General features: G+C 45.8%; 1 protein-coding gene across 1 annotated transcript in view; it reads right to left on the reverse strand.

Annotated features, from left to right (window-relative positions):
• The window catches only part of HGTX (HGTX homeodomain transcription factor), a 51,171-nt gene that overhangs the window by 31,426 nt on the left and 6,871 nt on the right, over nt 1-12,874 (reverse strand). Inside the window, exon 2 of the mRNA XM_033473628.2 lies at nt 6,232-6,342. Within this exon, the coding sequence (XP_033329519.1) occupies nt 6,232-6,342 (111 nt within the window). The remainder of the gene's footprint in view (nt 1-6,231; nt 6,343-12,874) is intronic.

Raw genomic sequence — 12,874 nt, forward strand, 5'->3', positions numbered from 1 at the left:
GCGTGGTCCGTTAGAGCTTTATTCCTTTCTGATAGACGTTTTGGCAACTTTCTCTAGCTTTAGGAAGTTTATTTGATCCTGTTTGTTCACGTTCGATCACGGAGATCCTTCAACAGTTTCTCACTTTAAAGTCAGAATGACGTTATTAATATTTTTAGCAGTGCCTATATTTATTCCTTTCAGAGAAACTTTTCGACGATTTTCTCTACTACAACGACGTTTGTTTGACTTTCTTTAATACGGTACGACATCGTTCAATCTTAAACAATCTTCAACAATTTCTAGCTTAAAATCTCGTAGATACTATCGACATGTTCCACTAGCATTTCTGAATTTTATTCCTCTTTGACAGACCCTTTCGACAATTTTCTCTGCTGTAACATTTATTCGACATCGTTTAACTCCAGCAGTTTCTTGTTGGAAATCCGAAAGTCAATCCGGAAACTTCCACGTCTCCGAAAACCGAGTACACAGTATTCCACGTGAGCAGAGGCAAAGAGAACGTTCGGGATGGCCAAAGTTATCGTCCCACCCCGTACATCAGATATACGTTTGATATTCCAGGGGGTGCGCGCCCCGTCGAACGGCCAGCTCGCGAGCCTAAACGATCGCCGCGGGACCGGGAGATCGCCTTTCCATTAAACACTATTGCCCTAAGCGTGAATTCTACCTCTTGCTCGGTTCCCTATCCTCGGATTGTTGCGCCTCGGATATATTCATGGCGAACAGACTCGGCCGACCGTGGCACGGTTAAATTGGTCCGGAGGTCGGTGATTTTTGGCCGAAAGTAAGCGTTGAAGGTAAAAATTGTCCGCGTCGAAGCCGCTATTTCAAAGCTGCAATTCAAATTTCAAACTGTTGGCTTCAGATTCCGCTGCTTACCAGCGACCTCGAAGACCTTAAAATACAAAATTCCAGAAAAAAAGTGTCACGAAATCTTGACTTCTGAAAATTAGCAATCTCCGAACCACTGTGCGTGGGAGACGATACGTAGGAGACGAGGAGGTTCGGCCTGTAACCCGCTGAAATACTGCTTCCGGGTTATTCAGCGGCATTAGACGATGGAGGAGCCGGTTGCGGAGTCGGAGGAGACCGAAACTGGAGACAGAGGAGGTCGGAGGAGGTATCGAGATCGTTCCAGCCAGGCTGCGGAGGATCGCCCGAGGAGATATCGGTGATTGGACCGGGGGTGGCTCCTAATCACGTCGGGAGGCGATGTTGAGGATTATGATGAAGCTGTTACCGAAAGGAAACGGGGGTTTGCTGCAGTTTTTATGGAGCATGATTCCTGAATGTTCAACGATCGATGTTTCGATCGACTCTGCCTGCTTTCTTCTTATTTTGCAATTGCGTGATTCCACAGTCATTCGTTGATACGTTGGCTGCCGTGTCATCCGCTTATTAGAACCGGGAAAATGTTTTTCTTAATAAAGGTTCATTTCGAACCGTTATTTTCAATGCTGTTATTCGAAGGGAAAAATAGAGGCGATAAATCTCGTTTAATTTTCGAGAAGAATTTTTACCATTGCTTCGAAAGGGATGATATCACAGGCGAACGAATAATTAGGAAAGAAAATAACGCGTTATTTGAAACAACATTATTTTAAACGTTATTGAGCTATTTAAATATTACCGAGCTATTTAAACGTTAGCGAACCATTTCACATATTACTGAAACAATATTACTGAATATTTCAAGTAACATTATTTTTAAAAAGCGGGCGTCTTTAGCTTCGGTTTTTGAGGCGAAGGCCGATGCCACTGCGCGAAGGTTACACCTGGAGACATCTCGTAAGACGAACAATTTCGAGGAAAAAATAACCTTCGACCGTCCTGAACTCGGTGCAGCAGAGCCTCTCTCTTGAATTTATCTGTCGTCGCAGCACAACAGCCTGCCAACAGGAATCCGTCATTTCCGGTAATCGCGAGAAGGCTCGCGATGCCCAAGGCATCATCGGATGGCTGCGCCCTCCCCCCGGAATATCAAACGCATATCGACCATATATGTCGAAGGGGGTTGGTTGGGTGTCGGGTGGGGGTGCAGGGGATCCCGGGTGCGGGAATGGCGAAGGCTAGCACTGCTGGATACACCGTGATGCCACAGTTAAAATATTGCCGGAGTTATTCACGTGAGTGTGGAAAGCAGAGGGGGTGTGTGCCGGCGGCGGTGGTGGTGCTGCGGAGGCAGCAGGCCTCGCCGGGATACGAGGGTTGATATTGAATATGATATTCCGGATCCGACGCCGCAGCAGCGGACTACCGCCACCGCTTTACCCTCTTATTCGTCCCACAGTGACATTCGTACCCGACACGACGCTGAAACAACACACGTTCGCTCGTCCACGCCCTTCCACGGACCTTCTACGTACTTACATCCTAGTATCTCCCTATCTCTTCCCCCCCAAAGGGTTCGCTTTCTCTCTTCTCCCACGTCGCTATGCCTCTCTCGTTCTTGTTTCTTTTCAACCTACGCAATCTCTTTCTATCTTCTCAATGACTCCCTTCTCCTCTTCCGTCTTCGGTGTCCCTCTCTCTTTTTCTCTCCTTAGTCTCTTTCTCCTCCCTGTCTCTCTATTCTTCTCTCTTTAGTGTCTTTATCTTTCCCTCCTCGGTGATTCTTTATTTCTCGCTCTTTTTCTTATATTTTCTCTCTTCGATGTCTCTCTCTCTCCCTTTTTCTCCATTTTCCTGTCTGCGATGTCTCTCCCTCTCTCTTTTTCTCTCGTTAGTATTTCTTCATTTCTTTCTTCTCACTGCTTTTCGCTCTATTCTTCTCTCTTCAGTGTCTATTTATTTTTCCCTCCTCGATGATTCTTTATTTCTCTTTTTCTTATATTTTCTCTCTTCGATGTCTGTCTCTCCCTTTTTCTCAATTTTCCTATCTTCAATGTCTCTCCCTCTCTCTCTCTTTTTATTTTCTTAAGGTCTCTCTCTCTTCTTCTGTCTTGATTGTCTCTCTTTTTCTTAATTTTTCTCTCTGCAATGTCTCTCTCCCTTTTCCTCTACTCAATCGTTCTTTCTCTTTGTCGCGTCTCAATGTCGCTCTCCTTTTTTCCGTCTTCACTGCGTCTTTCTCTCTTCAGCGTCTCTCTTCAATCTCTCTCTCTCTCTTTCTCTCTATCTCTCTCGTCTCGGGTCCCTCCGTCGACAGAGCGCCGCGGCGGGCCGCGCGGGGTGGTGTGCGCGTGCACATGTGCCGCCACCGGGGCTGATGTATGCTCCCGAAAGGGGATGCTCGGTCTCTCCGCCGCCCGCCGTCACGTGTTCTTTCACTTTGTTTGTGATTTTTTTGCGGCGGCCTTAATCGCTTTTACAAATCGCTGGGGCCAGAGTTATGGAAGCGACGCGCCGAGACGACAACTTCCTTCCTTCCTTCCTTCCTTCCTTCCTTCTCTTCTTCCCTTCTATCCTTCTTTCCTCCCTCCCACCTTCTATTCCCGTGCCTTCCTTTCGTACCTCCCCGGGAAAAAGCGGTTCCCGAAGTGACCCTGCGGCGAAGGACCTCCTCGACGCGGTTAGAGCTACGGGAACCATCCATCCCCCTGTGACTTTTATTTCACCGGGTCACAAGATCTTCGGGTTTCTGGCAACTCTTCCCTTTGTCCGCGCGCCACGGTCTGCTCTTTACGTCGATTATTTGTACTCGTAAAGTTCCTCGGTTGCTTCTCCATCAACGATCGTTGGCTAAAGGACTCTCTCTCTCTCTCTCGGATACAGCTCTAACGGTTTTCGATTATGATAGCTGCTCGGGGATTAAGCAGCCCTTCGATGGGATCGCGTTTGCTAACGTCGCAGAAGTGATGTGGATGTGTTTGTAGTTTATGCGGTGTGCTTTGTAATTTTTAAGTTCGCCAATATTTATTGTACACTGTTTAAGTGCACCGTATTTGTTATGCGTTGCTTGAGACCACGATATTTTATTTATTATACGTTGTTTAAGTACACAGTATTTTATTTATTATACGTTGTTTAAGTACACGGTATTTATTATACATTGTTTAAGTACACGGTATTTATTATATATTGTCTACGTCCACGATATTTATTATATATTGTTTAAGTCCACGATATTTATTATACATTGTTCAAGTACACAAGAAAATTAGTTTACTAGATAGTTTACTACAAGGCCAATTAACTTTATTATTATAAACTTCAATAATTCTCGAACAAGACGTCTTCCATTAGAAAAATGTGAACAAAATAAAAGAATAAAATAATTTGATTACTCAGAATAGTTCTCAAACAAAATAAAAGAATACAAAATTTAATTCATCGAAATTATTCAAAAACGAAAGAAATAAAGGAAAAATATAGACGCCATATTTAATAAAGGGATCGAACAATCTAATGTCCTATTAAATAAATGTAAAATTAATTATACCCGAAAGCAAACCAAAGTCACAGGAAATGGTCCCCGGTAACCGGCTGCGCTACCCTAAACGACAGGAACTTATGAGACGACCTAACACACTGGCCATTCGCTGCGACCATTGCTTTTACGGTTAGGCCAGCATTCAAGGATTATCATTCACTGTATTCATGTTAGCGCGACGATCTCGCGTCGCTTTAACCGAACGGAGCAACGTGTTAAAGCGTTTTGTCCACCCGCTCGAAAAAGCGTAGCCTGTCCTTTCGATCATTTCGAGGTCCCGGTCTCGTCTCCATCCGGGAAAAAATTGTTTCCCGAGATTCCTCTGCTCGTCTCGACTCTATGGTCTCTTTCTATGATCTCTGGAATAGCATTTAGCGGCTCGTCAGCACGTGTTTTTTCACTTCGACCTCCCTGTCGCGAGAGCAAACACGAGCAGCTGTCAAATCCGTCTAATATTGGGGGGGAAAGAGAAATATCTCTAGGCTGAGAAACGTGTTTCGGATGTTTTCGACCGAATCTTTTTCACCGGAGACCCTAGAAATCGTTCGCTTCTCGAGTCTTTGACTTCGACGATCTTTTCCATTCCCGAAGGCATCGTCTTTCTCGACTTGTGATTTTATTATTTTCTTATCTCTTGATAACGGATAAAGCGATTAATCTTTCAGGGTATCCCATAGATTTCTGAGGTCATTTCAAGCAACTTTTTCCTTTGCGAAAATGTGATCCGCGGCTTCCTTTACGAGTTATATGATATGCCTTCTGACTCCAAAAAATTCGGGAAATGAATTTTACTAGTTTCAGTAACTGGTCCAAAATCTTGTTGTGGACCTAGGGGGATCAGTTACGGAGACTAGTGGGATCGATTTCTGAAGAGATCCCAAAAGTCCGGAAATTGAATTCTACTAGTCTCAGTAACTGGTCCCGCTAGGTCGACAGCAAAATTTTGGACCAGTTACCGAGACTAGTAGAATTCATTTTCTGGATTTGTGGGATCTCTTCAGAAATCCATCCCACTAGTCTCCGTAACTGGTCACCCTAGGTCGATAGCAAAATTTTGGACCAGTTACTGAAACTAGTAGGATTAATTTCTTGTAAATTATCTAGAAGGATAGACGACGAACGAACCATCTTCGATATTTTTTTGCTGCACTATTAAATCGTGAACTTTCGTTCTTGTTAACTCTCTTCACGCGTCCGATGCATTAATCCAATAATTAACAGTGCCAATATAATCGCTCCGGATCACTCGACGTCTTTCTTTTCTATTTTTATTCGACCTTTTATCATTAATTACTTCGATAGATTATACGGGGGTACAGTTAACGAAATGAATTTTTATCTAAAATCGGCATCAACTTTTTGACACTTCACCGATCAAATTTAATGAAATAGAACGTGCTGTAATCGATGCACAGTTTCGATTAATCGGTCCAATCTTGAATATTATAATAAATGCAATAAATAAATTACCAATCCCAATTAATATTCATTCGCTACGTTAAACAATAATAGTGTAATAGATTAAATTTTCATTGACCAAAAAATATGTACCAAAGGATCTACTTCCGTGTACAAATAAATTCGATCGGATTCAAACTAGTCGCCTCATAGTGTCCATAAAATTAATCACTTTGCCTCTCGCACGGTTGAAAAACAAATGAAATACGAATGACGTACAATTGTTAGACGATTGTTCCGCGGGAAATTCAAATGGAAACGAAGACCGCGCGCGCGAGCCGATGTACCGGCCAATAAAATGAAGTATATCGAGTCGCCGAAGGAGAGAGACAACGTTTGAAAAGAAAGCATAATTTCCAAAGGGGTCGCCGTTCGCAGAGATTGAAAAGGTAACTCACGTGTGTGAAGTCTTGCCCGCCATGCCAGGGGATCACTGACTAATCCCTGAAGACCCGGCCAATAGACAGCGGGATGCCGTGGCTCCGTTCTTTGTTGAAATTGTCCGATACCTGCATTCAAAGCAAACACAATGTGAGCGTGTGCATCCACCACACCGGCTCACTCTCTCTCTCTCTCTTTCTCTCTCTCTCTCGTCCTGTTTATTCTTCGCGCGTCCTCCAACCCCCAGCTGGCACCCGCCAATTACACGCGTTCGTTTATCGGCGATTCCATAATTCTTGCCTCGCCGACATCCATCGTCGCCGTTCTATGCGACAAATATTTGCGCAAATAAGAGAGGAGGCCGGGGGCTGGGGAACGGCAAACGAAGGGAGCGCGGGTGTCGCGCGGCGTCGAAAAAAATGCGACCCTTGACGGCGCGCGTGTGGATACGAGCCGTAATTGATGGAACGCGGCGCGCGGCGCGGCCGCTCGCGGAGGATCGTTTCGCTGGGCTTTTTTATTTTTTGCAAGTCCACCGACGAACAGAAAACAGTGCGCGGACCTCTCCTCCAATTTAATTGCCGGTTGAACACGACAGAATTTATGAAAGCGGTCTTTCCTCTCTGTATCGACAGCGACGGCTGCTGCGCGAGAATCGCGTGCCGCCGCCGCCGACGCCGCGACGACGACCGGATATAACCGCAACGCGACGCCTGTGGCCACGAAACAGTCCAATCCCGGACCGAGTTGCTAGTCTCGCAAAAACTCTCCGACGTCCCCCGTGTCTCGTTCGGATCGGCCACCTTCCACCGGGAAAAATCGAAGAATATGCGGACGACGCTGCAACGCGATCGCGAAGATATTCCGCGCCTAAAAATCCTCGTCGCCGCACGCTCGTCATCGAAATCTTACTATCAGCTTTGAAACGACTAAATAGTTCCTACGAAATGAATTTGTTCAAATTTGTTCAAATTTCTCACTGGTTTTTTACCGGTGGGCAAAGCGAAGCTCGATCCGCGAGGCGCGCGAAATGCGCTAACACCGACCAGAGACGCGGGTTGGTGTTACTGTGCCCCGGTTTTCCAGTCGGCCAATCGGCACCGCTTAGAAATAAGAGCTTTGCGAATCGCGAAGGAATCGGCGGCGTTCGTCGACGGGCTTTTTTTTCGCCGAGGCGAAATCATTCTTTCGGAGGCCGAAGAAATTGATTTTCGAGGGGCCATCGCATCCGGCATCCGCGAGACCGGTGGCTGTTGGCCGCTGGTAGGTTTCGCCCCATAAAAATCTCTGCTGGAGGTTCAATTAAAGCTCGGAGAATCCGTCGCGGCGGTTCGAGGATCGCCGGTTACGACGAGGACGGCGCGGCGAGGCGCGACGACGCATCATCCACCACCGGCTGCCGAAAGCGGTCGCGCGGCTACGATCCCGAATATTTTTGTTGATGAGCGTGCAGGTTCACTCGTTTATGATCCAATAAATTTTATTTGATCCGTGCGCGCCGGACAAAAGGAGTAACGATCGACCGATCGTATCGCGCGCGTTTCCATACTCGTTTCCCGGTCTCTCGCCGGCGAACACTAAAACCGGAATAACGTTTTATTGTGCGGTGGGAAAAAAGGACGGACGAGCGCGCGCGCGCGCGCGACGGCACCGACACCAGCTTTTCCCTTCGAATCGCATGCACGCATGTATGTATGCACGCACACGGATAACCGACCGGCGACAGAACAATACGCCCGGTTTTGTGCCCGAGGATTTTATAAACCCGATATAAAGCCGATCTCCCGTTTCTACGGGGAAACGGGGCTTGTAACAATTAGTAGAAAGTAACAGCCACCCGTGGAGATCGTAAAGGCTGCCTCTCGATCGCGCGTTGCGTGTTCCACTTTATCGTTTGAATATTATTGCACTGTTACCGGGAAACGCGGCCATCTTGCCCGACCGGCCGTTTCGTTAACACGACTCCGCGGCGTTTGATAGTAAACACCAATTCGACGCGGTAAAATGGCCGAAATAGATGAGAGGTTCGTCTCGTTTTTCCGATAAAATGGCGTCCACATCGTTAACAGCGTCAGCAACGTTTCCGTTCCTCGCTGGTGGCGGCCGATACCTCGCAGCGTCAACCCTTTGCACTCGAGAGGCGAGTCTGAGGCTCTAAAAATTATTATCGCGTTTCAAAGTAATTTAATCAGAAATGTTTATGCTGTTAAAATCTAAATTTTGTTATAATCGCAAGTATAGTATAAACAAATGGGTTTAACGCTTTAATGACCGCTCACACAACGTGTGTGTGTGTGCGATGCTTTAATAATTATGTAGGTGATTGCTTTATCACATAAAGGAAAAATATTAAATTTGTTGCATTAAATGTGTTGTTATCGTTCGTCGTTTCCTAAATTTACATAAAAATTGCCGGTCCCTGGCGTCTTTGACTGCGTAGACGTGCGGCCATTAAAGCGTTAACATCATACTACTTCAACGAAAACAATTGTCTCGATTTCGGCGTGAAAGCAGCTTCGAGTTCAAAGGGTTAACCTTCGAGTGCCCTGGTCTAGGGCGTCGCTTTTTCGGACCCGGACGTTCAAGAACGAGCCAAAGAATCGCCGAAAAAGCGTGCGTCCGGATCTTAATTGCCCGGGGAATTTTCGATCGGGAAATCGAGGTTTCCCAGGCTGCGATAATAGTATTCAGGATCGTTCCGCGGACGAATTCATCGGGCCGGAGCAGATGCAGCTACCGTAGAAGCCAAGAGGATGCGTATCGAACCTGCGCGTTCCGTATTGCGCGACATGCATTGCTCGCCCATTTCACTCTCCGGGGTGGGCGGGTGTATGCATGTTTATACAGCGTGCACCGTCGAGGGCATACTCAAAACAGCTTATATCGCGGCTGAAAGTTATTAGAACGCCGGGAGAATGTGTTCGTCGAGATAGCTGCGCGAGCACTTTCCCCGAACCAATTACGCGACATTTATGGGGGAGCACGGGGGCTTGGAATCGTACGGTTGCTCGCTTTTTCCCGGGCTCGTCGTTTTTCGCTTGCAACGACAATAACATCGTCTTTGTTGCAGCCGGCGAGACGGAGAATAGGAAGCCGGAATTAAGAGGAATTCGAGACGAACGAGAGTCTGCGTGTCTCTATCGTGTCTAATTTGTTCGAAACAGATCGCGTCGTGCTGCTAATGCAAGATGGAGAACATACTAACGTCGCATCAACTGAAATCATAGCAATGAAATCCGTCCGCAGGACAAGGTATCCCATAATTATGTTAACACCTGGAAAGAGGAGATTCCTGAGGTCATTTCAAGCAACTTTTTCCTTTGCGAAAATGTGATCCGCGGTTTCCTTTACGAGTTATATGATATGACTCGAAAAAATTCGGAAAATGAATTCTACTAGTCTCGGTAACTGGTCCAAAATTTTGTTGTCCACCTAGAGGGACCAGTTACTGAGACTAGTAGGATTGATTTCCGGACAGATCACAAAAATCCCGAAAATCCATTCCACTAGTCTCCGTAACTGGTCCCCTTATGTGGACAGCAAAATTTTGGACCAGTTACTGAGGCTAGTAGAATTCATTTTCCGGATTTTTTGGAGTCAGAAGGCATATGATCTAACTCGTAAATGAAGCTGCGGATCACATTTTCGCAAAGGAAAAAGTTGCTTGAAATGACCTCAGGAATCTCCCCTTTCTAGATGTTAACATAATTGTGGACCACCGCTTGCTGTTAGAATTATATTTAGTTATGGAAATAATAATTACACTTTTCGCCATTTCGCTTTTAATTATTACTTTTTATTAACCGAGGAAGCTATGAAATAATGCATACCGTTTATGAGATTTCTATGCCACCTAACTCGATTCATATATATTATTAAAATAAGTTTGGTATTTACGTTTTTATACACGGTTGAAATGCATTTTTATATACATATATTATATTAATCTGCTGAAGAAGAATTTAGTTCTGCAAATGACGATTTACAATACATTTATTTTTAATTTATGTTAATACAATTCACTTTAATTTCATTTCATTCAATTCTCTTTAATCCAATTCAATTTAAATTAAGATAATTTCATTTCATTTTACCATATTTTATCATTTTTCAATCGATAAGATTTCTTGGTGAAAAAAAATGTTTTGTTAGACAACTGTTAAAAAAACACGGCACATATGAATCGATAAGTGCGTTCATTTGTTACAACAAAGCTGCAGGGACACGCGACACGAAATAAACGTAAAACAAGAGAGTTTTGCCCAGTTAGCACCTGAAGATCGCGACGCTCGCTGCGCGTACGTGGAAGAAAGTCACTGCCGCGAAGATTAACCGGATAATAATGCTTGGCGAATCTGCTCGATAACTGTCGGTCCGCGAGAAATTGATAGCGAGCGCAATTAAACTAGCTAGCGGCTCCGAAGGAGACTAATTCGAGACCCTCGTTTCCGCTAATTCCGGACAGCTGATCGAACTCTGCTTTAGGAAACTTCGGAGCCTAACCTAGAATCTCTCGTATAAGTGACCAAGGCTCTGTCTCTTTGTCTCCTATTTCGATCTTTTGCGAAAGAGAGAGAGAGAGAGAGAGAGAGAGAAAGCTCCCGAGAGATAGAGCTCCTGAGCGAGAGAGCTTCCAAAAGAGAGAGCGAGCTTTCAAGAGAGAGAGAGAGAGAGCTTCCGAGAGAGAGAGAGAGAGAGCTTCCAAGAGAGAGAGAGAGAGAGAGAGCTTCCGAGAGAGAGAGAGAGAGAGAGAGAGCTTCCAAGAGAGAGAGAGAGAGAGTTTCCAGGGGAGAGAGCGAGCTTCCAGGGGAGAGAGCGAGCTTCCAAAAGAGAGAGAGAGAGAGCTTCCAAAAGAGAGAGAGAGAGCTTCCAAGAGAGAGAGAGAGAACTCCCGAGAGAGAAAGCTCCCTAGAGAGAGAACTCCCTAGAGAGAGAGAGAGAGAGAGCTCCCAAGAGAGAGAGAGAGAGAGAGAGAGAGAGAGAGAGCTCCCAAGAGAGATAGAGCACCCGAGAGAGATAGAGCACCCGAGAGAGAAAGCTCGCGCGAGAGAGAGGTCGCGAGAGAGAGCTCGCGAGAGAGCTGTACAGGTTCGTTAAAAGCTGGTGCACGCGGTTTCCAAGGGAATCCGGGATTTCTGGGACGAGTCATCGGTGTGCTAAGAACACATAAAGGCAGAGACTCGCCGGAACTGCTCTCGGTATGTAGTACATACAATATGTATATGGACCGGGGATACCCCGAATACTGCGCGAGCTTCGCCGGAATCCGAAGCACCCGATTTCCAGTCATTACGCGCACGTTTCTGGGCTAGGTCTGGGTTAGGCGACGGTTAGGGCGCTAACCACTTCATAAAGATACCCCATGATGCTCTTCGACTCGTCACCGACGATCCTGCCGCGCCAGATATTATTCTATCTGCTAGCTGCATGCTCCGGTGTAATGCAAGGGTCCCAATTATCGACGCATCGAGGACAAGTCGAATTGTAATTGATAATCGTAATTTACGCGAATCGGATTCAATGTCTCGACGAACGAATGAATTCAGCGAGCTTGACATAACCAGAACGAAACTATATTTCGCATTTATGCATTTCATATTGTCTCGGAACGTCAAAGGTTTAAATTTCATACGAAATTAATGAAACATAATGCAAGCAATTATTGGCAAAAGCGAGTTCTCGGATAAGAAATGGACGCCGGAGGAGACGCTAATTGAATCGGAGGACCGTGGAAGAACGTTGTTTAAAGTTTCTTTCGCTGGGCGAGAATAATTTTCGTTACAAATCGAGAGAGAGAGAGAGAGAGAGAGAGAGAAAGGGTGAGAGAGAGGGAGAGACCGTGTCGCGGCGGAATGATATTTTTGCGGTACAAAGCGTCCCGGGAAATGATATAGCCCCGGGAATGTAGTTGAGCAACACTGTGGCCACTATAAAATTGTTTTCCTTCCAATAAAAGAAGAAATCTTCGTCGTGGCACCCGTAAAAGCCAGCCGAGGGGTCCCGAAAGAATCTTTCGCGATTTATATCCGGCTGCTGTGCTACTTTTGTCCGTGGGCGAACGTTCAAATATCTTCGGGGATCGTTCTCATAATTCGTAATAATGGCGCCGGATATAGTTTAAAAAGAGCGCGTTTCCTCCCCGCGAGCATTGTTTAAGGCCCCGCCGTGTCTTTTTCCCGTTTCTCGTTATTCCGTTCACGATCGAACGTCGTTCCGCCCGACGTTTTCATCCTCTTCCAATAAATATTCACTCTCGCCGTCGTCGCGGAGTTTATCCGCGCCGAAATCTCCGGAACATTCGGCGATCCGCCGAACAATCGAAAACGGAACGGAACGAAACAATCGGGCCGATTAGAAGCAACGGGGCGCAAGCGACAAAATTGTCGAAACGGTGGCAAGTGCCCTAATTGATAGTACTAATTTACCCGATGGTAATGAGTGGACTGCGGATTCGATGCATTTATGATAGAAAAAAGTCGTTGCATCAGTTTCGATCCAATGAAATTATTAAAAAAGAGGATGAACTTTTTATTTGGTTTCTGTTCCTTGTAACTGATGCAGACGATATTTCGATTTTGCATAAAAATCCGCGGTCTATAGTAACGAGGGTTGATCGACGAGTTAATTCATCGGTATGCGCCGCGATCTATGGACGTTTGT

Source organism: Megalopta genalis, chromosome 3 (assembly GCF_051020955.1).
Source record: "Megalopta genalis isolate 19385.01 chromosome 3, iyMegGena1_principal, whole genome shotgun sequence".
Classification (NCBI taxonomy): Eukaryota; Metazoa; Arthropoda; class Insecta; order Hymenoptera; family Halictidae; genus Megalopta; species Megalopta genalis.